The sequence below is a fragment of the Cyprinodon variegatus genome, unplaced genomic scaffold, assembly GCF_000732505.1.
Source record: "Cyprinodon variegatus isolate N-32 unplaced genomic scaffold, C_variegatus-1.0 Scaffold79, whole genome shotgun sequence".
Classification (NCBI taxonomy): Eukaryota; Metazoa; Chordata; class Actinopteri; order Cyprinodontiformes; family Cyprinodontidae; genus Cyprinodon; species Cyprinodon variegatus.
Window position 1 is genome coordinate 1,104,279 of NW_015150532.1, and position 27,539 is coordinate 1,131,817.

Below are 27,539 nucleotides of genomic sequence, written 5' to 3' on the forward strand. Positions count from 1 at the left end.
CATGTAAAAAGCCACCTAATTCCCTCATTTTCCACCAATGTGTTACTGTTCCTCCCAAACAACTCACATATTTGTCAGTGAAGCTGAGTGCTCCCACATCTCTTCCTTCATGGTGCCCATCTAAGATCCAGAATTCTGAGATTAAAGTCAGAATTCTGAGGTTTTTTTTCTCACATTATACTGAAATAAAAATAAAAAATCAGTTAACTTTTATTTTTTCAGTGGCCCTAATCCTGTTCCGTAAGGTTGATATGGAAAGGTAGGAACACATGTCAGACTGCAAGATCTAATGACCACTTCTCCTAAAAATAATCATTCAAATCATCTGATTATCTGCTTAAGGAATTATTCTAGATTATCTTGGTTCAGTTTTTAAATAAAAATACCTATATTCGACAAAGCAATCAAACCGTAAACAAGCTTCATTATCTTACCCCAAATATTATCTGCCTTCCGGATGGAACCCTCAGCATTTTTAACCTGAAATCAAAGGTCAGTTAGCAACAGTAACAAGTTTTTTTTTACTTTCATCAACCCTAAATAAAGCCCTTGTTATTTTCACCTAGCATTCAATCTCATATCTGACGCAACAGAAAGCTTTTTTAGTGCATCGCTTAAATAGAAGCATGGCCGTTATAATTACCTAAATATAACTCGGTGCCTCCAATAAGTTAATCCTCGCTCACTTAGCGATAGTAAGAATTTGGTTTAAAAGTTAACGTAAACTAGCTAAACCAGAGGTCATTTTCTCTCAGCCATTCAGTCGGTGTTCGATTAAAAGCCTGCCCGATCTGACATCGACTGGTCAGTCTGTAGGCGGACACGTAGAGTTGCATTCAAAGCTGCACAGTTCCAATGGTACCGTGCTATTTAAATACTTAAATCGAGACAAATATATTTCACATGTTTACTCACAATTTAATTTAACTGTGTGACTACTAATGTGTTGTTTAAATCTACGCTTATCGGAAGGTTCCGCTGATACACAGTTTAAAGCTTCCCTGAGTTGCATAATAACAAGTGTTCTTGAACGCAGCACGTTTGAGGCTGTTCGAATCCCTCAGTGCCAGCGCCAGTCGTAAGCGCACCTAAACCCAAACAAACGTAGACAGCCCGATTTTCGAAGAAGTTTGCAGATATAGAAAGAAGTCGCGTTCTTTGTGTTAACGGACTCCCCGCGTATGCGAATCCCTCTCTACGTGAGACCACCTTGCTACTGAGAAGGTAGGCGCTATCGTCTTTAAACATTGCAAGGTAGCTCGCTAGCACTTAGCAGGCTGATAAATGTGTGGTGCTGCTACTAAGGTAGCCATTTTGAAACTGTGTTGTTCCAGCCAAGCCAGGTCTGTTTACCTCTTTTGTATGCCCGTGACAGTGGCTTAAGTTGACCGTTTTATGCAACCTGGCAATAGTATATATATTTTAACTCGACTAAGCCAGCCAGCCACGCGCACTTTTGTCAAATACTCCACTGCTTTCACGGGCGACTAAACAGGCTAGTTAATGTCAGCTCTTTGCTAGCAGTTGCTATGCTAACGCGAACCTTAGTTTTGTAGACAGTTTGCTAGCTGCGGAGGAGGAACAAATATCACGGCGCTACATTTAGGTATTTATTAGAAATTCATTGAGTTGCACAGTGGAATAGTTCGTCCCCTGAAATATGCCGAATGACTTTAAATCATTTAATTTAGCCAGTTAGCTCAATGAAACGTGCGCGGAACTGTTGAATTGGGTTCCTGCAGCACTCTTTGCTCATTGGGTTTGTTTACGATTAGCTGGTGTTAGCCGATGTGTTTTTCTAACTTATGTGGATTAGCATGGAGTAGGTTCTGATCTATGTTGTATGGTACCAAAGTACATATTTGTGTTGTAAATTGTCTGTCCGCGGCCAACTCATTGATGATGAGCTCTTACGTAATAGCTTAGTGAGGAAACGTTAACCAGTCCTGTCTGCCCATGTGGATGAAGCCCAAAGTGGACAAGGCATCAAGATCATTTAAAAACTTATCTCCAGATTAATTGGAGTTTGCATTTCATTGAAACTACTGATATTATGGAAGAAACTCTTTAAATAATCAGTTTTTTCGAGCAGGTTCTGCACTGGCTTCTTCAGTAAATAATGTGTAACCAAGTAGGTATAGGTAGCAACTTTACCTTGAATTAAAATTGAATAAATATTTAGTTTAGAACCTTCATATTTCTATTTTAGGATCCAAGCTTCCATGTTTATAGTTACCTTTTAATTTGAGCTGTTTATTTAACTTCATGATTATAACTGATGTCATTTTACACACTTATCTCTGGCATGACTGGTTTTATAATTTTGGGTATATGGTGGTTTATTTGAACCATTTTTATTAAATTTTTTAAGGATTATTTGGTGCAGATATTTTAGATTTTTTACTGTTCATTGGACACACATATACGCTGACATCTCGTTAAGTGTCCTGTTGGCATGTTCCACTTCATTCACACAATTGTTTTTACCATCAACAAGCATCAAAGAAATGTTTGACCTTTTGGCATTACTGGGAGAGCTCCTTTAATCTGTCTTACCCCAACCTACCCACATATTTTAATCCTCAGTTATACCGTTTTGATAAAGTTAAAGGTGATTTCAGATTTAAATTGTGAGCCCTTATCTTACTTTTTGGGGAATCATTGGCCTTCTGGAACAACTGTGTCTATTAGGGCTGAAACAATATGTATATTCAGGTTTAATCCATCATTAAAATTATTGTCACCTAATTTGGTAATCAATTAACTTGAAAAACATTATAGACGGATACATCAGCCAGGAGATATAAGAAAGGTTGTTTTTTTTTTTTGCTTTTTCTTGTAAAGATGTCATGCAAATGATGACAAAATCTGCATGTAGTGCTGCTCCCTCCATTTGCTGTCCAGTGTTTGTGTGTTTCATCTTTTATTTTTTTTTAAGAATTTTTATTTTTGGTTAAGATTTGGAATTAAAAAACATTTATCATTATAAATTACAGCTATCATGTAATTTGATTTAATTTTTTACTGAAGTATACATGCTCTCAAAATGCCAGAAATTACCACTAGTAGTAATCAAGCTAAAACTAAAAAAGAAAATAAATAAAAACATACATTTTGTGTTTAAGAGGAAAAATAAGAACTTTATTTTCAACTGGTTCAAATTCTGTGTGTAAGTAAAAAAAAAAGATCCTACAAAGCACCTTTTACTATCGTATTTTCTGATCGTAAAACCCATTAACAGATTTGTCAAGCCAGTAACATAATCCTAGTCTCCATGTTTAGACCACCTAACTGCATTGTAGTTGAAGTTTGGGCTGCAACTAACGATTATTTTGCAAATCGGTCAATCTTTTGCTTATTTTTTCGATTAATCGATCAATAATCAGCTAGCCATGGGTTCCTTGAAAAATACTTTTTGCGAAATTAAACCAGGTGAGACTAAAACTTTTCCACTTATGAGGTTCTGGCTCCAGCACATTGACAGACGAGAAAGATTTTCATCTTGAATGCAAAGTCTTAACATATTTTTGTTTACAATTTTGGTATAATTGCTGCTAAAGGTGTCAGCTAAAAACACGGTTTAAAGTCTCTACACTGCAGTTAACGATTAATCGATTAGTAAATTAGTTCACAATTATTCCAATAATTAATTAATCATGATTAATCAAATCAATTGTTTAAGCCCTAGTTGACATGTAAGAATTTTGATGCTTTCATCTCCGTTCTTTAAACTTTTGGCTACACGGCACTGGTGACAAACAAGTCCCACAGCATAAGGCTGCCATGCTCTTATTATTATGCCATGCTCTTAGATTTGAAAGCTTAACCTTCTGGTCTTATCCAAACTTGAAAGCTGTCATCTTATGATGTAGCCATTTCAAGCAGCTTCAGAAAACTTTTCCAATTTGTCTAAATCTGCACTTCTTAGATTCCTGAAATTCAGCATTATTCTAAATTTTGTTCAGGCAGAAAATTGTGTTTATATTGGCAAAGAGAATTGAATTGGAGAAATTCAACAATGAATTCAATAGGGTTGGGAATTTATACGATTTTCACGATTCTGATTCACTTGAATTTGGTAAATGCACGGTGACATTCGTCTACCTTTGCCTGGGACATTCTATTTCTGCCTGCCTCAGTGAAAACAGAAAGCAGTTAAAGGGAGCTGCCAGCCTCTGAGCCAGCCAGGCTACCAGTCTCATCACAGTCATCTAAATCTAATGGAGAAGGCATCTCTTTAATGAAAAAGCATTACTGTACAATTTTTGGAAATAAACTAATCTCCGTCTAATTTAAATAAACGAGCGTCACCTTTCTCTCACTCCCTGAACTGCGGAGTAACTTTGTAGCATCTTTAATAACCCCAAAGAGAGGAAGGAAATTGGTTTATTTCTAGAAATATGATTTACTAGGAACGACATTAAGCAAAGCCAGTGATATAAAACTAGCTACTTACCACCAGAGTTGCCTTCCATGCTGGTCGTAACTTTAGCTTCTGTGCAGAAGCATCAAAAACACGGCGTTCGTTAAAATGTATGCCATGTTGTGTGCGCAGGTGTTTCTGCAGGTCGTATATATTTCCTCCTGCGGATGTAATTGCCACTCTGCAATGATTGCCAAACTTTTGAGCGCTTTAGTTTTGCTTTTCTAGACTTGCGCCTGGTCACGTCGTACTTGCTTACTGAATACCGCGTGCGTAACTCTCGTAAAAAAACGTGACGTTATTCGTGCTTCCCAATGCTAGACTCTGGTGCTGCCTTGAACCATTAAGACAACCGTTAAGCTAGCTGCCAAATGGTGCCATGGAATTGGAATACACGGAACCGGTTCTGAACAGGAACCGGTTTTCGATTCCCATCCCTAGAATTCAATGGTGCAGCCAATTTTATTTTTAAGACATGTTGAAGTTCTATACTTTTTGCTAAATAAATTCTGCACAACGTGCCCCATTAAATCCCCAGAATGATCCTGAAATTCAACCCTTTCGGAACTGAATGTGCTTCAGCAAATGATCTGATATTTGCTGATGAGTTATACAGATATACAAGTATTTGTTCAACTGTTTAAAGGCGGCATCTAAAATGTCAAAGTTTGCATCAACTTTGATTAAAGTAAACCTGCAGAATAAACCATTCAAACCAATACATGGCATTTACAATTTATTATATTCTACTAAATCAACGCAGAGAGTCTACATCCTCAGGTTGAATAATTGAAATTCAGGACATTTTAAGGACTCCAGCTATTTTGGCATACAAATAGATTAGCCAACAGAATGTATCTGGATGTTTTTTTTGCTTTTACTATAAACCAGATTAAGCTTGAGGAAATTTGTTTTAATGCATGGTGGGGTGTTATCTGTTTCCTTTGTCTGTTCAGAATCAGAATATGCTAGGCTAGTCTCAAATGGAACTGAACCATGTTGATTCTGCTCTAGTATTAATGGTTTTAAGATTGTTATGTTTTGTATTTCAGATCCAGTCCGTTCCTGCGAGCAGTTGGCAAGACCGGTGAAACTTTCACTGAAGCAGCGAGTCTTGGAGATCATAATTAAAGAAGGAGCAACCCACTTTGCAAACGTTGGATACATGCTGTTTTCTAGCATCTGCTTTTGCTTAATTGATAAAGAAGCTGACCAAGCCGCTGACCACAGACTCTGTTTTTGGACTAGTTTAGTTGTCGATAAATGACACCCGTCAAGGCCTTTTGACATTGTACGTCTATGAAATCAGGTAGAAATCTTCCATGTCCACCAGTCAGAAAACTGCAGCTAGTTAAATGGGCATCTTTCAAATGTGATTATATGAATTACAAAGATCAAACTGGCATTATGACGTATCACTCAGCAGCATCTCTAATTCACTAGCCTGAACTGAAAATTTCAGCGATGTAACTTTGAGCTTTACCTCTTTCCTTGTCATGTGACTTTGCGTTGCTAAATCTTTTCTTTAAACTCTGACGGTCTTTTCACCATTTTGATGAGGTGAACGGTGGCTTTAAGTGACCTCCATTGCCAATAAAAGACTGTCTCTGAATACATTTTTCTTTATTGCATGCCTAAGTAGATTTGAAAATGATTCGGTGAAGGGCTAATCGACTCTGTAGCGTACTGGCACACAGTGTGGCAGGGCATTGCCTGTCTCTCTTCCTCTGTCGGGTGTCAAAAGTGAGGACTGCTTCGCAACTGTTGTCCATGATTGAAGGGACACGGTTTCCACAGACTCTTTCCTTACGCTAAAAAGAAGACTGAATAGCTTTTCACCGCCTCGGGGGACAAATCACTTTTCTCATCGAATCATTTTGCCAATCACTTTTACACCCAATCAAGTTTGAGTGTTTTTTGTTCATGACAATAGGGGCAGGCGCTTCCAAAACCTTAAAGATATAATTTTGCAACTAAAAACAAAAGTTCCGGGGACATAACACAACAGGTTTCAATCAAAGAGTGCAGAAGGAAGTGATTCATTTCACATTCAAAATAGAAAACCCGTTCCCGATAGACTTCCTTTCCGGTACACCACTCGATTAGTTTTCTGGATCAGCGTTTCCGGATCATTCCAACAGCCACTTTTGACTGTTTCATCCTGGACGAAGGGATCTACGTCTGGAGAAAGGGACTGCACTGTCCTGGTCGAGGTGGAGTGGGGGTTTTGTTTGCACCGCTTCCCATCTGTCAGTGCACGCCGTCTGTGATCAGCGCCAACCGGCCTGAAGGAACCGAGACCAGCCAGACAGAGAGGGGAGGCAGAGGACTTCAGAGCAACAGACTCTGGGGTAATTTACAAGTTTTACTCAGTTTCTATCCAGTAAAGTCATTCAAAGATGAATGACTACTGTGTAGAAAGTGAATAACTATTGTCATTTAGCAATATTTATTGATTAAATTAGGGTCCGTCATTTATTAGTGGTTAGAATGAATTATTTATTAAATAACATTATTATTATAAAACTAATTTCAAATTCACAGCTGCAGCATATTGAGCTGTTTTTTTCTACAAAATACAAAAAATTTTAATGGCTTCCTTTTTCTGACCCTTTAACGGATCTCTTATTAATCTAACACTAAATAACCTAACCGAATGTCATATAGTTGAAGGTAGTAGAATGTAACAGAATTCCTTTTGTCTGAATTTAATCCCAGATATTATTTTATTAGATCCTGGCCATGAGGTTTGATGCCTCCATCCACTGACCGGAAACACTGGACCTAAATGGCGCAGCATGACTTTGTCCCTGCCTGGCTTAACTTCTCCACGCCCCAGCCTGCCAAGGTAGGGAATTATCTGTGCGTGTGAGAAAAAGGATTGTTGTCATTGTGTGGGTATGTGAGAAAGTTTTTCAAATGTCCGTCATGTAGGCCAGTTTTTTTGGGGGGATTTTTTGCAGTCACTGCTGCAAGACTTTGGCCTGAATGTATCTGCGCCTGCATTCAGGGCTAAATCGCCCTCAGGGACAATGACTGCAGTCAGCGCATGGTTCAGCAGAAGGTCAACGAGATTTTTAGTACCTTAATAAGGAAAACATCTATAACAATCAAATGTTCTAAGCAGCTAATCAGACCAAGGACGTTTCGGCTGTCTACTTATGACTCATTTGGGAGCGGTTTCATAGATTTCTTGTCTTCCTTTAGGCTCTGTAAACTTTGGCCCCAGACATACAGGTGGATCTTTGGATCCTCTACTGTGGCTTTTAATACTTTTGGTTAAACTGTTCTAAAACTAATTAATGTGTTGTGTAAAAAAGAAAAGCTAGTTTTAGCATTACTTTGTGGCTGAGCATGAGAGAACAACAATCGGCCTCGGTGGTCTCAGCCGAAGAAAGTGATTTTTCTAAAGGTGTTCTGCCTCTGCTTGATATTTTTATGATGGTAAATGACAACAAACCAGAGACAGTTTTGATGTTTGCTTATCATTTGAATTAGTTCCATCCTAGTCCCCTAAGAATTACGAGACTGTTGGGAAATTAGTTTAAAATATATCAGTCTTCACATTAAATAAATAAAAACTGACCAGTGATGATCCTCACAAGATATCGAACAAAGTAATTCATAGAATAAACCCAACTAAAAACAGAGCGTGTCTCATATGCTCCAGTTCTCTAATTGTTTTTGTTTTGCGCCTCTCGGGCCGTGAGTCCTCCAAGTGAAGCAAGCAGTTGCAAGAACAAAACATGAATTCATTTTTGCGTCCATATTCTGTCGCAGGTTGTTCTCGATTGAAAGTTGTTCCTGAAGCTGTGAAAAGTTGTGAAATTTTGGATTCAATGGTTGACGTTAAGGATTTTTACCACTTGCCCGACTTTCACATTTCATTTACCCATAAACAATTTTTACTTGCCCAGTATAATGTTTGATAAATATAGTTCCTAATATTCATTTTTGTACATATATCAATGAAACATGTTTGTTTTTTAAATGTTTTTTTTGTAATTCTGTAGGTTTACAGGTTCCTGGTATGTATATACATGCGTCAGATAATGAACTCAAGCCTACATTACCGTGTTAACATGCTTTTCAATCCTTCCTGCACATTCTTTTCAAACTAAACTTTGCTTTAAACTGTAATAATAAAAATCAAAAAAAAAAAACATGACAGGTTAAAAACTTAGACTACTACTACTCACCAATTTAACTTGTTTAGCTCTATAACATTTAAATGCACCACTCCAATGTCTAAGAGAAAATAATTTAATGAAAAATTTTTAATGTATGACCACTGTACAGAAGACTGCCATATGATAGAAATATTTACACTGTGCGCATACAATTATTATTTTCCTAATCCCTGACTGATCATTTTTAATCTAGAGTGTTTTATAGTATAGATTAAATTCATCATCCAGCTGCTGCTCTGCAGAATTCTTTCCCCGATAGCTGAATCACGCCATCTAGCGGAAAATCAGCCGGCTTTTTCAAATCACACGAGAATGTGTACAAAACAACAAAGATGCCGCCTGCTGTGCTTGTGGATCATTTTCAGTGAATGTCGGTGATTTTAAAGTCCTTTTGAGTGATAAATATATATTTTTTTGCGATCATTGCACTTGCCCGGCGGGCAAATGCAATGAAATTTGTACTCTCCCGACAATAAACGCTACTTGCCCCGGGCGATAAGGCAATGGTTAACATCGTGCCGTGGGGTTGGTGTTGGAAAAGTGGAGTAACTTTCCTTAGTTTGTTTTCAGGTCAGATATTTTTTTTCAGGTGTGGATTTCTATACTAACAGAAAATCTTTATGTAATGGATAGTTTTGAGGATCATCTGGAAAGGCAGAAGGAAATATGAACTTTTCTGTTCTTATCGACCTAAAAATGCCATTTGGTTATGTTCTTTCTGGGGTGTGGTAACGTGGATTGGACTTTCTAGGAATTCATCAGCCCAGCTTCACATGAAGTGCAGGTACTTGGATACAAAACCAACTTCTTTCTTGTTCTTTCCATTATGAGAACCAGAGCAAATATCTTGGTTCTTGCAGAAGATGTCATGCTTTGGGAGTCCACAGTTTCGTTAGATATTTTTATATAATAAACTAATTTGTTATGATCTTTCATTTATTATAACTATAAAGTAGCCTTCAGAATCTCTTCTGTTGAAATCCATCATGAATTTTTAAGTTGCCAATATGAAGTATCAACCCAAACACCTCAAAAGGCTTAGTTATGAGCAGATTTTTTTATCATATTGTCTGATATGCAGATTAGAAGATGGATTTTTATCTCGAACCAGATGCATGTTAGAATGTAGTTGCTTTTAAGTTCCCATTGACAATTTTGCTGAAGTTGCACTCGCTTCATAAAGAATGTTCCTGCTTTAAATTCTGCCTCCAAAGTTTTCAGAGCAGCAGAGCTCTGCTTAGACCAGCCTGGATGCTAAGCTAACTGGGTCTCCAGTAAATAAGCAGCTGCTTCTTCGTTCACGCTGCTTAATTCGCCTCTGTACTTCACGTTTTTCTTCTACCTCTGTCTTTCATATTCTTCGGCCTTAATTGTCTTTTTTTTTCTTCTGCCTTCTTATTCCTAATGTTCTTAGCTGCTCTCAATGGACTTTAGGGTTTGTTCTACCAACCAATACTGGCCGTTGGACAGAAAATGATGCTTGTATCTACAGATAAAAGTACGTGGTATCTGGTCCAAAGTATTGGTGCATCACTAGTTCTAAAACCTGCTGTTTGACAGAGAAAGGCTGTGTGCACAATTTAAACATGATTTTTTTTTTTTTTTTAAAGAGGCTAATCTCATATTGGGATTTATTGTCACTCGCTTCACTATAAACCATGATCTCTGTTTCCCCTGTTGAGTTGCTGACCCCTTAGCTCAATGTGGGATTGCTGAAGTTCGCCAATTCCTGTTATTCCAGACTGTCGCACAGCTTGGACCCAGCTGTTTTACTGCAATACCCTTACCTTCCTTATATCTACAAACATCTTGCTCTGTGTCTAAGCATAGCAGCCTGAATAGACATCAGGACGGCACTGCTTCCTCCTCTCACAGCTTTAATATTTCCTCTGTCTTTATTCTTTAATACATGAATACAGGAAATTTTGGTTATTCCCAGGTTTCTGGTATCTGATACTCAACATATAACATCTAGGTTGCTGTTAAAGATAGTAATGGCAGCACTGCAATGTTTTTTCAAGCTCCTGAATACGTAAACTTGCACTTTTTGTACAAACTAATTAAAAGAAAGAATTGACAATTATCAACATATAGCTGCCCCTCTCTGAACCAGTAGGTGTTCTTATAACTTTAATAATGCTATGCTCCTGAGGAGACACTAGAGGAAGTCAGGTTTTTTTTAATGCATGGATGTATGTAAAGGCTCAGTGATGTTTCCTGAGTTTGAGAACAGCAAACATAACCTTTGAATTAGACTTTTAATAAAAGTATTTAAAGCGTCCCCTCTGGCATAGTACTGTATTTGCTCCTTGGAGGAGCGTCTCTGTGCTCCAGATAACAGATGGTCCACAAGGCCTTCGCTGCACACAGAATGAGCACATGTGAAACAGGGCAGTGCTTTATCTGGATTATTGAAGGACAGGATAGGTTGTTGTTTTTATTGGTCTGTACATAATTTCTTCTTTTTAAAAAAAAGTATAGTGTCCTATGGAGACTTAAAGTAATCTAAGGGGAATAATTCTTTTAAATTGACGCAGTTAAAAGATTTCTCTTCAAACTTGGCTTTGGAATGTAATGTGTGTCTGAAAGAAGCTACACCTGTTGTTTCCTCTGGTTTGTTTTGCGCTGTGAAGTGGTGTGAATTTGAACAAATGTTGGAAGTATATGCTGTTTGAAAGAGCATTAACGAGTTTGGGTGTAGTATACGCATCTAACAGGTCCATCTCTCCTGACTTCTGTAATTTCATCACACATGCAAAAGACCAGTTCAGGCTGTCAGAGGGATGATGCCTCACTTTGCATCCTTAGGCAGAAGTCTATGAAGTTGAATATGCTGTAGTTTTTAGGTAGAGTGGACTTATCAGCTAGAGAATTATTCAAAGTTATGGAAATTTAACTTTTGTACCTGCATGTTGCTATCTGTTTTAAGATGGACAGAAGTGTTGGGTGGGGAAAGAAATATAGTTTCATCAGATAAATGGTAGCTGTCAGTGCAGATAATCATTTTTGTTTTGCTAGCTGTTTTTTTTTTTACAACTATTAGTAAGGCTGGATAGTTTTATTGTTTCCTGTTATTGTGATAAACGGCTATTCATTAGAATTCATTCTAAATAATGAATTGGTGAAATATAAAAACTAGTGAATTGTGAGAACTTTTAGTTTGATTTTTTTTCCTCTCTCTTATTAGGAGTTGAAAAATACAAAGGATATAAATAAACTTGGTTATTATGGAGTATTTAGTGATCTAAAAAATACTTTGTGTAAGTTTAAACAGTTATTTTTTTCATGAGCAGCATTTGTGAATCTGGGGCTGTGACTAGTGTGTCATGCAGCCACAACCATACAGAAGTAAGAAGTAATGAATAAAAAAGGTTATTTATTCAAACCTTTATCACTGTCATGCAGAGATGTCTTAGTAACTAGTTACATTTAAACAGTTACCTTTACTTGAGTGATTTTTTTTTTTTTTTTGAAGAAAAAAAAATATATGTACTTTTAGTGGTAGTTTAAGATTGTACTTTTTACTTTTACTTGAGTAAAACTATGATGAAGTATCACTACTTAATTGAATTAAAGCAACACGTTCTCCATCCATTCAGAGTAATTTCCCTTAATGGAAACAAGCTTGTTTTAAACAAAAAGGCACCATTGAGAGAAGCACTTTCTTCTTTCTACTTGAGGCTTTTTGGTTAAATGTTGTTTTTCATCTGCTTTATTTTGAGGTTGAGTGAAAATGCAGTAAACAGTATTCTGTAATTCAACCTATTCTTTATACTGTAACTACTTAGGTCATTCTACCTATTAATCACTATAATATGTAGTATTTTTGTCTTCTTTGAAACACCAGAATTTGCATATGTTGTCAAAATTTTATATAATTTTCTAGGAAACTCAATCTGTTATGATTGTTGGTAGTAAGTAGATCAGTTACTCAGTACTTGAGTAGCTTTCTTACCAAATACTTTTTTTTACTCTTATTTCAGGCAACTACTTCTTACTTTAGTACAATTGTGATGAAGTACTCATCCTCTTACTTGGGTACAAATTTTTTTTTTAGTACTCTACCCATCTCTGCTATCTCAACAGTGCCACAAAATATTATGTTATTATGATTTTAAGTAGTGGTTTGCCGATCGATCTGCCACTAATCATAATCAGCAGATTTTCATGAAAAAGTATGTGATCAGTGACGCCATCTTTTGTTACCAATCACCTGAGTGTCTTACTTTGCCGCTTGCAGAGACCTTACCTGCAGCACTTCTTCCTCTTTCCTTCACATTAAAGACACCAAAGTTTCACATGACAGTGAAATAGTGTAAAGTTTGCGTCTTGTGATGGAAAAATGTATCAATAAAACGTAACATTTAAAAACAAGCACTTGATGGAGTATTTTATTGAGGCACAGGTAAAGAGACGCAGAATTCCTCTGTACTCTGTGATCAAGAATGCTCTCCCTACTGGGGCGTAAATATTTCAGAGATATAGCGGCGTTCAGCTTTATCAGACAGTGGAGTCTTACAGTAAATCTTTCCTTAAATATAGCTTTAAAAAGTTTTAATTATATCAAACTTTTGCTGTGTTTCTATATGATGCAGATAATCGTTTGGGGGAGAAAAAATCTAACTCCCGTCGCATTTCCCAGTGTCCAAAATTGGATTGGAGCGTGCCTGTGTAAAGTGGAGAATCCCTGAGTTTAAGTCTATATTCTTTCAATTTGTCAACCCTTCATAGGAAGGGGGAGGGGGGGGGGATTAAAGCTTCTGACAATTCACCCATATTTTCATTGTTTAGTTTCTAAACTTTATTCTAATTTATAATTTAGATCATGACTAGCAATTTATAACGATAAAAGAACTTTCGATAAACGATAAAAGAAATTTCGGCACATGAGCATTGCTTTGCCAAGGTGTTCTTAAACAGTGTTGTATTTCTGTCCAGCACTGTATCATGCAGGAGTTGACTAATGGTATATTTTGGGATGCATGGTAAAAAATAAAAATGGTACGCTGCTTTTTAAAATTTATTATTTTTTATTTTTTGGATGTACGAGTTTAGACGAAGCCCATGAAAAACCAAAAAACCCTAATGCTGTTTTTAGCCTCTTAATATCCACTTCATTTTGGGAAATTCTCAGATATGGGAAGACCTAAATGGAAAAGCAAATAACTTAGGAATTGTAAGCCCAAATCAAATGTGTGATATATTATTTGAAAGCTAACACCTTCTGGTTTCTGAATATATACATGAAAATCAAACATCCATGAAAGTAAAAAAAAAAAAAAAAAAACTGCATCAAGCCCAAGCTGCATCAGTTCAAACAAGACCCAAAGTTTTTGTTTTTTATCCTCGATAATAGCTATTTTTTGAACAACAGTTCTAAAGACATGCTTGCTTGTTGTGGCTGCTTTGTCATGGTACATTTTGACATGCTGCTATATCTGTGTTAATTGTGCTTTGGTGCTTGCTCTGTCGATAAAATGAACTTGGTGGTTGAATTGTGGAGAATCTAAGCTTTCCAATGATGTCTAACATGTCTATATTGGTAAACATTAACTAGTGTAATTTTCATGCATATTATTTGTAAATGCTTTAAAACGATTTGAGAGGTTAATGGTGCACAAAAATTCCATTCCATTTTATTCCAACAGCAGCTTTTTTCCCCCAGTGCCTCCATGCCAAAGCAATTTATCTACTTAAACTTTAGAAAGAAAGAACAGATTGAAACCAAAGACTAGCTGGGTTTTTGTGTTTTTGTTTTTTGTTGTTTTTCAGGCCACTCTTTCTGTGAAGGAGTTAAGTTTAACACAACATATACAAAATTAAACAGCAACAAAATAAAGGATAATTCTCTCCTCCAGTGAAGCTGTACATTTTCATAAAAAAAAAATCTGCCCCAGTTTTCAGTCTGTTCCATTTTGCGCGTTCAGATAAGACTAAAGAATAATGATCAAAAAGGTATAATACCACATAACATATTCAGATAAACTTGGAAAAGGAAAACTATTCCCACTGAATGAGAAAACATGTTTACCTTATTGGGCTTTAGAGGTGTGCGCAGGTGTTTAACAATATTCCCAGCAGACTCTGAATGTGTGCTTGCCTTTGCCCACAAACTCACCTTCACTAATATATCTTCCATCGCCATTTCTTGGACCGACGAATATCGGTCAGAAAATTGTTACATATCATTCAAATTTATTGTAAACTGAGGTGAAAATTTATGCTTCCAGTGTCGTTTGTTTTTAATGCTGATTTTCTCTTAATTTGTGATGAACTAGAAGAGACCTATTTCCACCTGCTGGTAAAGGTCTGATTTGATTTCCAAGAGACCTGAGACTTTTAGGCAGTAAGAACTTGGATCCATAATCAGAAAAGCTTTCAGGTGGCTCCAATGTTTCCTTACCAAGATAATCAAACCATTTATTTTGCTTTTACAACAAATAATGTCCTGATTTGCCAACATTTACATTGCTTTACATTTGTTTTAATAGATTAACTCAAAGAAGTATTTTCTTTATATTTGATTTTCACTTTTTCATCACACAAAACTCATAAAAAATTTTTTGGATTCAATTCACTTTAATCTGACTCTCCTAAATAAAACCCAGCTGTCAATATTTAGGGCCCTATAAAATCAGTTTTATTTTTTCCCAAATTCCGTATTGATTTCTCTCAAATTCCGTTTTTTCCATTTTAATTTTTGAAAATTCCTTTTTTATCGTTTACATTTTTGAAAATTCATTTTTTTCCGTTTTAATTTTTGAAAATTCATTTTTTTCTGTTTTAATTTTTGAAAATTCCTTTATCGTTTAAATTTTTGAAAATTCATTTTTTTCCGTCTTAATTTTTGAAAATTTATTTTTTTTTACGTTTTAATTTTTGAAAATTCATTTTTTTTTTTTTTCAGTTTTAATTTTTGAATGTTCATTTTTTTCCGTTTTAATTTTTGAAAATTCTGTTTTTTTACCCTTTACTGTTATTTCAGTCGTAAAAAGAATGTGCTTTTAATGTTAATGAATAAAATGTACACAAATAAAATAGGAATTACCTTAAATTTATTGAGGTAAAAAAAAACACATTTACTCAGTACTTTTACTGCATCATGCAACATAACACTGCACTCTAAGTACTAACAAAATATTAATGGTTGTGAACCAATGGTTATAATTAAAAGTGCTCCATTAGCTTTTTCAAGTAAAAAAATAAAGTAGGACCTCTCAATTGGATGACAAGTTGTCAGTGCGTGTATTTTTGCGCTTCCAATCAATGGAATGTTGACAAAACTTGCAAAACAATAGTTCACCTTACATGTAAAATTCACGAGGGACTTGCTGGGCTCTGTACTCGGGGCTCAGCGTCGTGTTTCTCAACTTTGTGGAGAGCGGCTTCGCCATATTTTCAATGTTTTGATGGGGGAGGGTGTGTGGAAATGACGGAGCGGGAGGGGTTGTGTCGCCAAGGTTTGCGTCTCCCGGTGTGCATTTCCCCCCCCGACGTACGTTCTTCTCCCACACAAAAACAGAATTTCATTTCAAATGTAGAAATTCCGCGTTTATACTAGATTCCGCTTTAATTTGCCAATTCCGTCCGCGATTCCGTGTTCGTGGAAATTATAGGGCCCTAAATATTAATTTTGTGTAAAAACTGCTGCTCTATGACGGCCGCAAAGGTTTGATAAACTGACAGGATGATCAGGAGGGAAGTAAATGGAAAGAATACTGTATGGGAAACTGAAGAGCTCCAGAGATTCACTGCTCACTTTGGAGAAAGTATTGACTAGTTATAGGGCGTAACAATAAAGTCAAAACTGACATTTTTAGCTTACATGCATAAGAACATTGAAACATTTGGACATAAATATAAATTGAGGAGAAAAAAAGCATATTTATTTTATCTGACTGATATTTGTACTCGACATGGATTATACACTGAAGACAAGTTTTTATACTTTATTTTAGTCTCTGTTACGCTCAGCCTTTTTAGATTAAGTTAATCTAAAAGCGTTGTTTTGGAAAACCCTGTTTGCTTTAGAAGTATGATTGTAGATCTTTTTTTACAAAACTCGGGGATTGAAAAGAGCTTTGGACGTTTTCACATGTTTGTGATCTCAGGCTAAATTTGCTTTGATAAGTGAATCTTAATGTAGGCGTGTAGAAGCTCGTTTTTTGTTGCTACCTGATGCATTGAGCCAGTAAGAAAAGCACTCATGAGTAGGTTTTTTTTAATTTTTATCTCATTTTAAAAAGCAGCACTGAACTGAATGTTTTCTATCAAAGAGGAGGAGGTCATAAATTTAGCTCTGCTTGGAAAGACTGGGGGGGTCTTGCATGAATGCACACTCTAGGTGAGCTCCTTCTACTTTTATCCCTTCATGGGAACCTGCTCCATTAACGAAGGCAAGTCTGAAAACAGAACCTTATGCTAAGTAACTGCTAGGCTTCAGCTGTCTATTCATATAAAGCTTTTTAACCTTTTTGTTCATCGATAATAATAATAATAATAATAATACTCTGGCGTATTTCCATTTCCCATCTCAGACCTTTGTGCCTGTTTGAATCTCCCAACAGGCGGCCGCACCACTTCAGAGACGTGATTATGACCACAGGCCATCAGCGCCGTCACGCCCCTGACTTAACTTGAAATTCCACATTATTTTTAAGCCTGTGACTTTTGAGCTTTGCTTAAATGCCTGCTGCTAATGGGCTCTCATATCCAGTCCTTATTATGTTTCCATTGATTACTTTCTTTATTTTATTATGGATTTTATAGTTCTGATTTATAATTTGGTCTTTTATGCTCGTGTGTTTTTTTTTTGAGTCTGTGTAATGGTGTTATGTTATTTCAATGTACAGCACTTTGGTCCTTAGAGAAATTTTAAAGTGCTTTATAAATAAAGTTGGATTGGATTGCTGAAAGTAGAAGCTGGGGGATTCTGGCTTTAAAAATTTACAAAAAGTTTTTTAGTCTTCTACATAAAGACATGTTCAACATCCTACTTTGAAGGATTTGTCAGGAGTATCCTTTGTGTCCTATGGTTTCCCAGAATTCACTGCAGCAATAGCCGATGATGATGGTAAACATGGGGGAAAAAATTATATAAATCCCTCCCTAGGACCCAAAATAAACCTTTAAAATGTTTTACGGTATGGCTGGGCGATTACAGACCTTAAATCTTATCATGATATTTTGTGGTATTATCTTCATAACGATAAAAATGGAATTAAAAAAGCTTTTCATTACGTCTTTGAGGTCTCTCTCAGGTAATTGTTTGGCTGTGACTGTTTGCCTCATCAGTCTTAGCCCCACAATCACAAACTCTGCTCTTGAAAAATGAAAGGAAAAAAAATAAATCAAGAAAACAGAAGTAGGATTTATATCATTAAACAATCTTCCCTCTTAGCTGCATGCTTGCACATTCTCCACACACAAGAGAATCTGTCCAACATAAACTATAAATCAATTAGACCAATACAATTATTCCGTCTGTCTTTTTGAATCTGTGTATAGCTGTTATTTTAGCAAAATACCAGAAACAATTATTCCCCCCATTGATTTTGTAACATAATGTAGATAAATGCAGAGCAGTTATTTGTCCTTTCCATACTGAATTCAATACATATTTAAGAACAAATGAATAAAAGGAATACATTCTAATTATTTATATTTAATTCTGGGCTCATTAAGCATTTCGTCTTTATTTCGGCTAATTACAAATGACCTCAGTCAGCTGGGCACTGGATGCAGCAGCTGAAAATATGATTTCAAGCTTCCAGTGCTGATTGTGAAAGAATGTTTAGTTGTTTTCCAAATCAAGACGATTTCTGGATGCTGATTTGATACAATTCAATGAACTAAAGAAGTAAGGACATGCAAAAAAAGATCAAATTTAGGTCAAATTTGTTCATATTTTAGTGATATTAATTTTTTTTCCCACATGTAGATATTAATCATGAAATGCTTATACTGTTTTAATAGTAAAAACTCTAAAAACTGTGTAATTAAAAAAATGATCATGGATGTGCAAAAGAGTATAAGCCAGTTTGACCTTTGAACTGCCAGGAAACTAAACATTTACCGGTAGCTGAAGTGGTAATCCCTTTTAAACAATCGGCAAACTGGGAAAGTTTTGTGGGTTTTATTCATTTCATTTGCTGCTATAGATTAAACCCTCAAATAGGGTTGTCACGATACTAAACTTTTCAACTCGATACCGATACTAAGGAAAATATTCGATACTCGATACCATTTTCGATACCACAAGGATAAAATTTCAACAGAAATATTTTGATTAATAATTAAAATACAATAAATAAATAAATACAATAAACAATAAGAACAACATTTTTGAGGTTGTTTGCTGTGCACAGTATTTAGCAAGCTTGATAAAAAACTTACAAAATTAAAATTAAGTTTTCCTTACTTGGCTATGCTTTGCACACATAACATTAACATTAGCCAAACCGGTTAAGAAACAAAAATAATTCTCAGCAGCTGCAACTGTTACAAAAAAAGTCTGAAACTGAAAAGTGCACAGAATTTTCAGACTTTTTTTGTAACAGTTGCATACTTTTTTGAGTATCGATACTTTTGACAACCCTACCCTCAAAGTTATTCTTTAATTTTGGTTGTTTAAAAAACCTGAAATGTATAATAATCCTGGATCAGCAGAACTTCAGATGTACCTACTTAGAACAATCATTAATCTTTCAGCTTACCCCCGTCTTTTCTTTCTGCTTTTCTTCAGTCCCCTGCTGCCAACCTCGACAAGCAAGGTGAGCCTCACCACCACAGAGACGCCAGACCTGCTGTGAGCCGCCGCCGCCACAACTCCTCAGATGGTTTCTTCAACAATGGCTCCCTGCGTGCTCCAGCAGGTAAGTCACAGGCGAAGCTTTGCTCAAACTTTAGGCTGTTTCTAAGAGAGTTTAACTATTTGAATGAGGAAAGGACTGTTTAAAATATCAGTGTTTATGAGGAAAGCTTTCATTATGTGGCTGTTTAGAGGAGCTCTACTAAACGTTGTGTAGAGTTTGAAAGCTTTCTTGGACAAAAAGAGTGAATCCAGCTCTAATAAATCCAACCAATCAGTGAAAAGTCTTAAAATTTCCTTCTCTCCAACTTGGATCTCTGCTGCTTCCAGAAACAGTCCAAGTGCTTTTCAAACAGCCAACTGTTTTGGTTGTAGTTTTTTTTTTTTTTTTTTAGCAACCTGTAAATATTAGCAACCCAACTTAGCCCCGCCCACATTCGGTCTGCTGGTTTTACCGCTGTGTGTGTTGTAGCTGTTTGAAAAGCTGGATACTGTATTGTTTGCCAAAAGACTTCAGCTGAAGCCGTTTTTTTCTGTTAGCATAAGCTAACGCTAGCAATAGGATCTTGTAGATGTTGCAGGAGGCTCCACCACTTCTGGTCAAAGAGTAACAGTTGAACCGTCTTGCATCCGTTTGCAGGCATTTTGACATCTATAAAGCAGGGGTGAGGACTCCAGTTTGGGACTCGTAATCGAGTCTCACTCAAATAACATATTTAGTGACTTCAAACTCGACTTTGAAGAACTTCACACTCACTTGTGAGCAATTATTTACTTTTAATGTTTTGCTTTATTAATTTAACTGTCTGATCGCCCGTCAGCCATTTTTCTCACCCTCACACAGCAAAGGAAAAATAATAAAAAAAAAAAAACACCCAAGGGGCTATCAGACATTCAAGAAACGTGGACCTAATGCACACCTGTTTCTTTCACACCATTGGTAATAACTTTGGGCAATAAAAGCTTCACACAAGGAGCAAATAAAAGAGCAGCAAAATGTGGCATCTGTGGCAAAAAATAGAGGATGCTGGTTCAACAATATCTAATTTTATCCGATACCTTAAACACGCCTAGAAAGGTTGATGTTAGCATTCATGCCACAGACAAGCTTAGCTCCATAGCATCTGACACATTGCTTTATTACATATGTGTCAGACTAAGCTAAAATCTGCCTTGACTGTTTAAAATGAGAGGGATTTAATGTAAATTTGTGGCCATCCTCTACACCGGAAAGAAGCTTTGCAATTACGTAATTTTATGACATTTATATCTTATTAATTTTGTGGATCAATGCTAATTTTGTAATCTTTCATAAAATATTAGAGAATTTGGTACTAATTTAAATGATTATCCACGTCTATTTGCTGTTTCTGTGACATCTTGCAAAAACGTTTTAGTGCTTTTTCACATCTTTTTCTTAAATAGATAAACTTAAATTTAAAAAAATTAAATAAAACTTAAATTATTAAACACATTAGGGTGGATCTTTTAATTTTTTTATTGCATCGCTTTATCAACACTTAGGAGATCCAACATTCAGGACATCAGCTTGTATTTCGGGTATCTCTGTTTCTACAGATTAAATTGTTCACCCATTCTTTTTAAAGATGGCTCCAGGAAGTAGAAGTTTATTTATATGAAAGGTTTTCACAGAAAGGATGTCACATTCTGCCTCACTACAGAATGAACAACACTATACATTACAGACTATAAATACACGGTGCGGTCAAAAAGGCATATCATAAAAACTGAAGTCTAAGTAACTGCTTCTTAAGGTAGATCAGAGACTTGACTTGGCTGCAAAGCAGGCAGCTAAAGGTTTGAGTGCAAAAGTTTGGAAGGATCAGGCCCTTCAAGTTCTGATGGTGAGGCAGTAAATCTTAGCCTGACTGGATGGAAGGAATCAGTTTTCAAGTCTTACTCCAGATTAGGGATGCACGATATTGGGATTTTGGTCGATATCCGATATGCCGATATTTTAAAACTCATGTAGCCGATAACCGATACCGATGTTAAAGCTGGACAAAAATAAGTAGTCATTGAAAATAGCAGTTTTGTTATCCATTTCTGACACTTTGAAAAATAATATACTCAAATATATTTTCATATGCTGATATCAAATAGATTTTTAAAAACGCGGTATCGATCTATTTTACTTTCAAAATCTCGTGAAATTTCATTGTTCTGTTATAAACTCTCGTGATATTTTGCAAATTCTTGTGAGATTTTGTTAGTAAAATAGATCGATACCACGTCAATATATCAACATATAAAAATATGGCAAAATTTCGTGAATTTTCGGGGGATTTCGTAGCATAACGATGGCATATAGCAATATTTCATTAGTAAAAGAGATTGATATGGTGTTTAGCATATGAAGATATTGTGATATTTTAATGTATCAATGTTTTTTCCCTCGTCTTTAGAAGTTTTTAAGTCTGTAAAAAAGAAGTTTTTGAGGAAGAAGTAGTATTTTTTAGTAATTTTTTTTTTTTTTTTTTTTAGACTTTAGAAACTCAGAAGCTGATCAAATATCGGGTTAAATATCAGTGGGGTGGCCGATATCCGATATTCAGTTTTAAGGCCGATACACGCCGATACCGATAGGGGGCCGATTATATCGTGCATCCCTACTCCAGATTCTTAAATGAGTTCAGCTCTGAACTTTCACTAGACCATTTTATTACATAAAGTACTTTGATGGAAACCCTTCCGTGGCAGCTCTGGCTCTACGGTCGGCTTGTTGTCCTACTGGAGGATAAACATCCATTCTAGGGCTTGTAAGTATGGTCCAGTTTCTCAAAAATGCCACTAAAACAACCTGAGGCTGCATTGGTGTGAACAGACGTTCCAGAAATGTATAATGAGGAGCATTTAGGCTCTTTTTCTATGAACATTTTTTTCAATAATTCCCATAATTATGTTTTTATCTGTCATAGATTTAGGAAGATAATGTCGTGCACAAGCTTTAGCTTTACTTATCTATTTTTATTGATCATCCTATCAAAAGCACACCTTTGTTACTCTGTGCAGAAAACCCTTTTTGACAAACGGCAGCTAACAGCTGCCCAGAATTTTTATGAAGAACCTCAGAGGAGGATCAAACCAGATCATCCCTTTATTCAGACACAGTGGGAGATCTGGCCTAGAAGAGAGCATGGCTATCTGATTTAGCTAAGGTCAAGGAGTCCAAACTACAGGAGCTGGGGACTAAAATTAAACTGTAAATAATCCTGGAATAGACTTAATTAATTAATGTTTCTGTTCTACCAAATATTATTAATGTCTAAAAAAATTCAGTGTTTAAATTTCGGTGTTAAAAAAAAGGCAGATTCCACTGAGACTGTTTTTCTTCCATATTGAAGCAACTTAAATGCTTATATCAGCTTCCTGGAATTTAATTTGTTTTTGATCCATTTCGTAGGCGATGGATGGCAGCAGCCCTCGCTGCTACTGAGGCATGACTCAGTGGACTCGGGGGTGGCCAAGGGGGGGCACGGCGGACTGGCAGGGGGCTCTTGTTGGAAAGAAACACCCGCCTGGCACGGAGCTCCCCGAGGAGCCCAGGACGGCCACCACCAGGGACGTCATCCCAAACGAGGAGGGGGCGACAGGGACAGGCAGGGGGGGCACAGGCAGCGCAACGGCAACTTCCATCCCCGCAAGGGGACTCCGTACCAGGACAAGTTTCCCAACGAGGAACGCAAAGACAGCAAGGACGACAAGCTGAATTTCGTAGAAGAGGACTTTGTGAGTTCCTGACGTCCGTTTCCTTGGTTTGATGCTAAGTGTGTCCGCGCTAACATGGCTGCTTCCTTTGCAGCCCTCCCTCAACCCTGAAACAACTGGAAAGCCTGGCAGCCAGATGCGAGCAGTTGCTCCCCATGCTGGGGTGTGGGGTAGGAGACAAATCTACTCCTGATGCCGTCATTGTTCATCGTCTCCTCCTCATGTCGACACCTCCTCTTAAACCGTTCTGTTTCGTGTTCCAGAAAACCCTCCTGTTGGCAAACAGATGGTGTCCAAAATGCTGGTCATCAAGAAGGTTTCCAAGGAAGACGCTGGAACAGCTTTCTCCGCAGGGTTCGCCACTGCCGGCGCCTTGCCCACCAATGGCAGCAAAGCTCCGCTCACAGGGTCCAGCGTCTACAAGAACCTGGTCCCCAAGCCTGCTGTGGCCCACACCAAGGTAGGAGTGTCAGCGAGGGGCCAGTTTTATCCACCCCTCCAGGTACAATGGGGTTCCTGCTGATAAAGGGTCATTTTATGAAACCACCAGTTTGTTTTTTATGTTATATTTTAATATTCCATGTTCTCCTCAACGTAGTTCTAAAGGATTTCCTTATCATCTTCAATTAATGCAGCATAATTATTGAGATTTAACAAGTTATAGGTTTATGGCCACCAGGGGCAGCAGAGCTTCATCATAATGCTACCTTCCGACCGCAAGAAGCAGCAGCCGCTGGAGTTGAAAAAATTGAACTTTTGCTGCTCATTGCGCCACATCAACCAATCAGAGAAGCTGATCTGGGAGCTGGCAGGGAGACAGACACATCGCTGCTGATACAGATCGCTATGATCACTCCTCTGAAACAGTTTCTTAACCCCTTAGATTAACTTAAAATGTCGAAACTTAAGGGAAAAATATGTTTGATTTTATTATTCTGGGGCCTGAAGTTTGGATTACGTACATGAAAGACGCCTTCCAGGCACCACGAACAGTAGCGGAAAAGAGGCGAACGGGCCAGAGGCTGCCGTTGAACTGGATTCCCAGTGACAGCGCACCGCCGCTGTACGGGGGTCTGAGCGGCTCCGACTACAAAATATTTGAAGGCAGGATCATAATCTTGATGAACTGACTGCACAGATTAAGATTTCAAGTGGACTTTCTCACTTGAAAACATATTGAAACTACTTTTTACCCACTTATAACAGCAAATATAGCAAAGCCGCTCTCTGCCATTGAACACAGGAGCATCAGAGGCATCTGGACACACTTTACTGGCCGTCTGACCTTAATGTGGACCAGCATCAACACTGAAGAATCAGAAGCCTGTTTGCTGCTTCCAGTACTTGCGGCCTGAATGTAGCTTTGTTAATAAAAAATAAGCCTAGCAACTTTCTAGATTTCATCAGCCATCTTTACAGGCAAAGAAAGGATAGGGTAGCTCTGCCCAACGCGAATCAGACCAAATTTTCCCACCGTGCAGCTAGAGCAGCAAAGATGCTTCAGCTGCTCATCAAAACTAAACTGGTGCAGCATAAAAAAATTAAGCAGCAAGGGTGCTTTTGCTGCTTCTGCTGCAACATTTTTCTCCTACTTGCCAGAGGTGTCGATGCTGTAGCTTTTTTTGGGTTCTGTTTTTGACGGAAGTACAGACACTTTTTAGTTTTACTCACTACATTTGAATACACATATTTTTTACTTTCTACTCCCTACTTTGTCTAAACTGGTTCATTTTTCACTTTTGTTTGATCCTAGATTTAAAGTTGTTTTTTTGTTTTTTTTTATTTCAGTGTGAATTCTAATAATGCTGTGAAAACCAGAAATATAGAAGTATGCTCATGAAAGACTGCTGCCCAGTTCTATTTCAGTTAAACTATCTGAAATATTTACTCGAACAAAACTGTTTTACATTCTCTCTACCAGCAACCATTATTACCAGAATCTTTGTTTTACACATGTTTCTATACTTCTACTTATTTCTGTTGATACACAATACCTGTGCTTAGTTGGACTGATCAGAGGCCTTATTAAAACAGAACCCAAATACTCCTTCTTTTTGGAAAATATAGTCTTATGATGAGAGCCCTTACAATTATAAGCCTTCAGTAATAAACTTTATAAAATATGTATGGTGTCATCTAAGGTTTATATAGCTTTGAAATTTTTATTGTTATTTAATTTTTTTGCCTTCTAATCGAGCTTTTATTTGTTTTTACTAATTGTTAGCTAGTTTGTTTTTTATGTTCCGATCATCATTTCAGGTTTTTTTTTGTTTTTTTTTAAAATAAGAACAAGTAAAACTTTTAATTGGAAAAAGGCCTGCAAAACCGGGGCAAATCCGGAAAGGAAAAAACAAAATTAAAAAAAAAAAAAAAGAAAATGAATAGTAGAAATAAACTCCTAGATAAGGTTGGACCACTGCACCAACCTGACCGCCATGCTGCCATCTGCTGGCATAATGCGGTACAGCCAAAAAAAAAGCAACCAGAAACTAGCCGTCATATGGATGCATTATTATAATGACGCAAACAAAAACTAGGTATATTCTCTCATAAAATTAATCTTTAATTAGATTTGTAAACTCTTATCACAGTTTTAGTTTTTTTTTTTCCTTTTAGGCTTAGTTTTTGTTTGTAATTCAGTAAACAAAAAGATCTCTATTCGATAATAACGTTGGTGACATCCTAAGCTGCCAGATTTAACATTTGTTTTAAGTTTATTTGTTAATTTTTTTTGTACTGAACAGACTTGGACTGTTTCTGTAAACGAAGCTTGTCATCTTTTTCCCAGAGCACCCAGTGGAAATCCGGTGGTAGAGAGATCACAAAGTCTGGCCTTCACATGCCCGGCCGGGATTCAGTCTTCACCAGCCCCGTCTCTGCAGCCAAACCCAGCACCCCGGTCAGCGCTCCACAGCACAACACCCAGAAAGAGGTTAGAGCTGCACAAAAGATGGCTTCTTATCCAGTCTAAGAAAAAATAAAACCTTAAATACTGTAGATTGTTAGTTCTTTTTTGGACCCATTTATTATTATACATTTTAATTTTTATTTGCATGAAAAACCTTTATTTATTTTGTGGTTTTGCGTGCAGCAACCTTCCAGCACGACTCCTCCCATAGACATCGCCCCCTCCAGGCTGAAGCTGATGCGCCGCGGTCCAGACCGAAAGAGCGAATTCCTGCGAACTCTAAAGGACGAGGGCACCGGGGAGCTGACGACGAGCAGCAGCCCGGGAACATCAGGAGAGGTAAGCGGCTGCCGAAAACCCAAATGAGATTAGGTTTAGAGGGATGGGAGGGGGTTGCTGAGAAGCTTTTCAATCACATGCTAAGTGTTGGTTTGTTTTGTCTCAGGGTGACAGCAGCACCCCAGAGCCCAAAGCTTACAGTGAGGAGGTCTGCCATGAGAACGGCCTGTCCTACTCCCTCAGCGATTCAGACACAGAACACCTGTCCAGCTCCCTGGAGGCAGAGCACAGGTGAGAACGCTGCTAACTACTGAGCCTGTCTTGCATATTTTTGATACATGAACAACAGTCTAAGCTGAACATTGGGATCACACAGGCTGCTGAAGGCGATGGGCTGGCAGGAGTACCCAGAGAATGATGACAACTTCCTGCCTCTGACAGAAGATGAGCTGAGAGAGTTTCAAACTAAAACAGAACAGGTGAGAAATCGACCATTACTGCGGCATCCTTGCTAACCCGTCCACCCTCCTCATTCATTTTGTTTTTTTTTTGGTTTTTTTACCACCAGCTGAAGAAGAACGGCATGCAGAGGAACGGGGTTCTCCCGGGGACGCGGCGCGTGACCCTCCACTTCACCCCCTGGAGGAGTGTGGCGGAGGCGCACGTGGAGGAGGGTTCAGAATCGGAAACCAGTAGCAGCAGCCAGAGCTCCGACGACGACGACTGCATCAGATCCTAACACGGCTTTACGGAACAAAAACCTACAACAAAACAGCCAACACCACATCCCAGCAAGCCACCCGCCCACACACCCCCCCTCCTCCTGTCTCATCTCTCCTTTAGAGCACCGTTTTGAATTTCTCAAATTCTTTTTGTTTTTTCGTCATTCTTGCACAAGGGAAAAACCAATCATATCCCAGTGAAGGGGGAGATTCCTGCTCTGCCAGACGTCGTTTTCCCTGCGTTTCCTCCTTCACTGCAGTCCTTGACCTCTGACCCTTTCCTCACCCTCTTCCTTTTTTCTTCCTCGCTTTGTTGAACTGAAGTGTTCATCAAGAAAAAGAAGGGCAATGAATGCACACTTGATTCTGCTTTAAACAGACTAACTCATTTCATTGATGATGCTGATGACACATTAATATTGATATTAATAAAAATTGGTTCCTGACAAGCTGATATGTTTCACTATGAATCCGACTA

The 27,539-nt window shown here is 37.5% G+C and overlaps 2 protein-coding genes across 2 annotated transcripts in view; one reads left to right on the forward strand and one right to left on the reverse strand.

Annotated features, from left to right (window-relative positions):
- LOC107083622 (transmembrane protein 69-like) overlaps nucleotides 1-796 on the reverse strand; it is a 3,411-nt gene extending 2,615 nt beyond the window's left edge. Inside the window, exons 1-2 of the mRNA XM_015372987.1 lie at nucleotides 644-796; nucleotides 435-480 (exon numbers count right to left, since the gene is read on the reverse strand). Coding sequence (XP_015228473.1) covers nucleotides 435-473 — 39 coding nt within the window. The 5' untranslated portion in view covers nucleotides 474-480; nucleotides 644-796. The remainder of the gene's footprint in view (nucleotides 1-434; nucleotides 481-643) is intronic.
- Nucleotides 797-1,032: 236 nt separating this feature from the next.
- gpbp1l1 (GC-rich promoter binding protein 1-like 1) lies at nucleotides 1,033-27,539 on the forward strand. The gene is made up of 12 exons (XM_015373014.1): nucleotides 1,033-1,224; nucleotides 5,476-6,774; nucleotides 7,157-7,271; nucleotides 19,358-19,487; nucleotides 22,848-23,173; nucleotides 23,247-23,322; nucleotides 23,416-23,612; nucleotides 25,941-26,084; nucleotides 26,244-26,399; nucleotides 26,506-26,630; nucleotides 26,716-26,818; nucleotides 26,908-27,539. The coding sequence occupies exons 3-12, from the start codon at nucleotides 7,212-7,214 to the stop codon at nucleotides 27,076-27,078; spliced, it is 1,488 nt and encodes a 495-aa protein (XP_015228500.1). The 5' UTR covers nucleotides 1,033-1,224; nucleotides 5,476-6,774; nucleotides 7,157-7,211; the 3' UTR covers nucleotides 27,079-27,539.

Bases quoted from the DNA above. Each gene is read 5' to 3' on its own strand.
- gpbp1l1 (XM_015373014.1), top strand. From the start codon at position 7,212: ATGGCGCAGCATGACTTTGTCCCTGCCTGGCTTAACTTCTCCACGCCC. The intron at 7,272-19,357 runs GTAGGGAATTAT...GCTTTTCTTCAG, and splicing joins CCACGCCCCAGCCTGCCAAG to TCCCCTGCTGCCAACCTCGA. The intron at 23,174-23,246 runs GTGAGTTCCTGA...CTTCCTTTGCAG, and splicing joins ATTTCGTAGAAGAGGACTTT to CCCTCCCTCAACCCTGAAAC.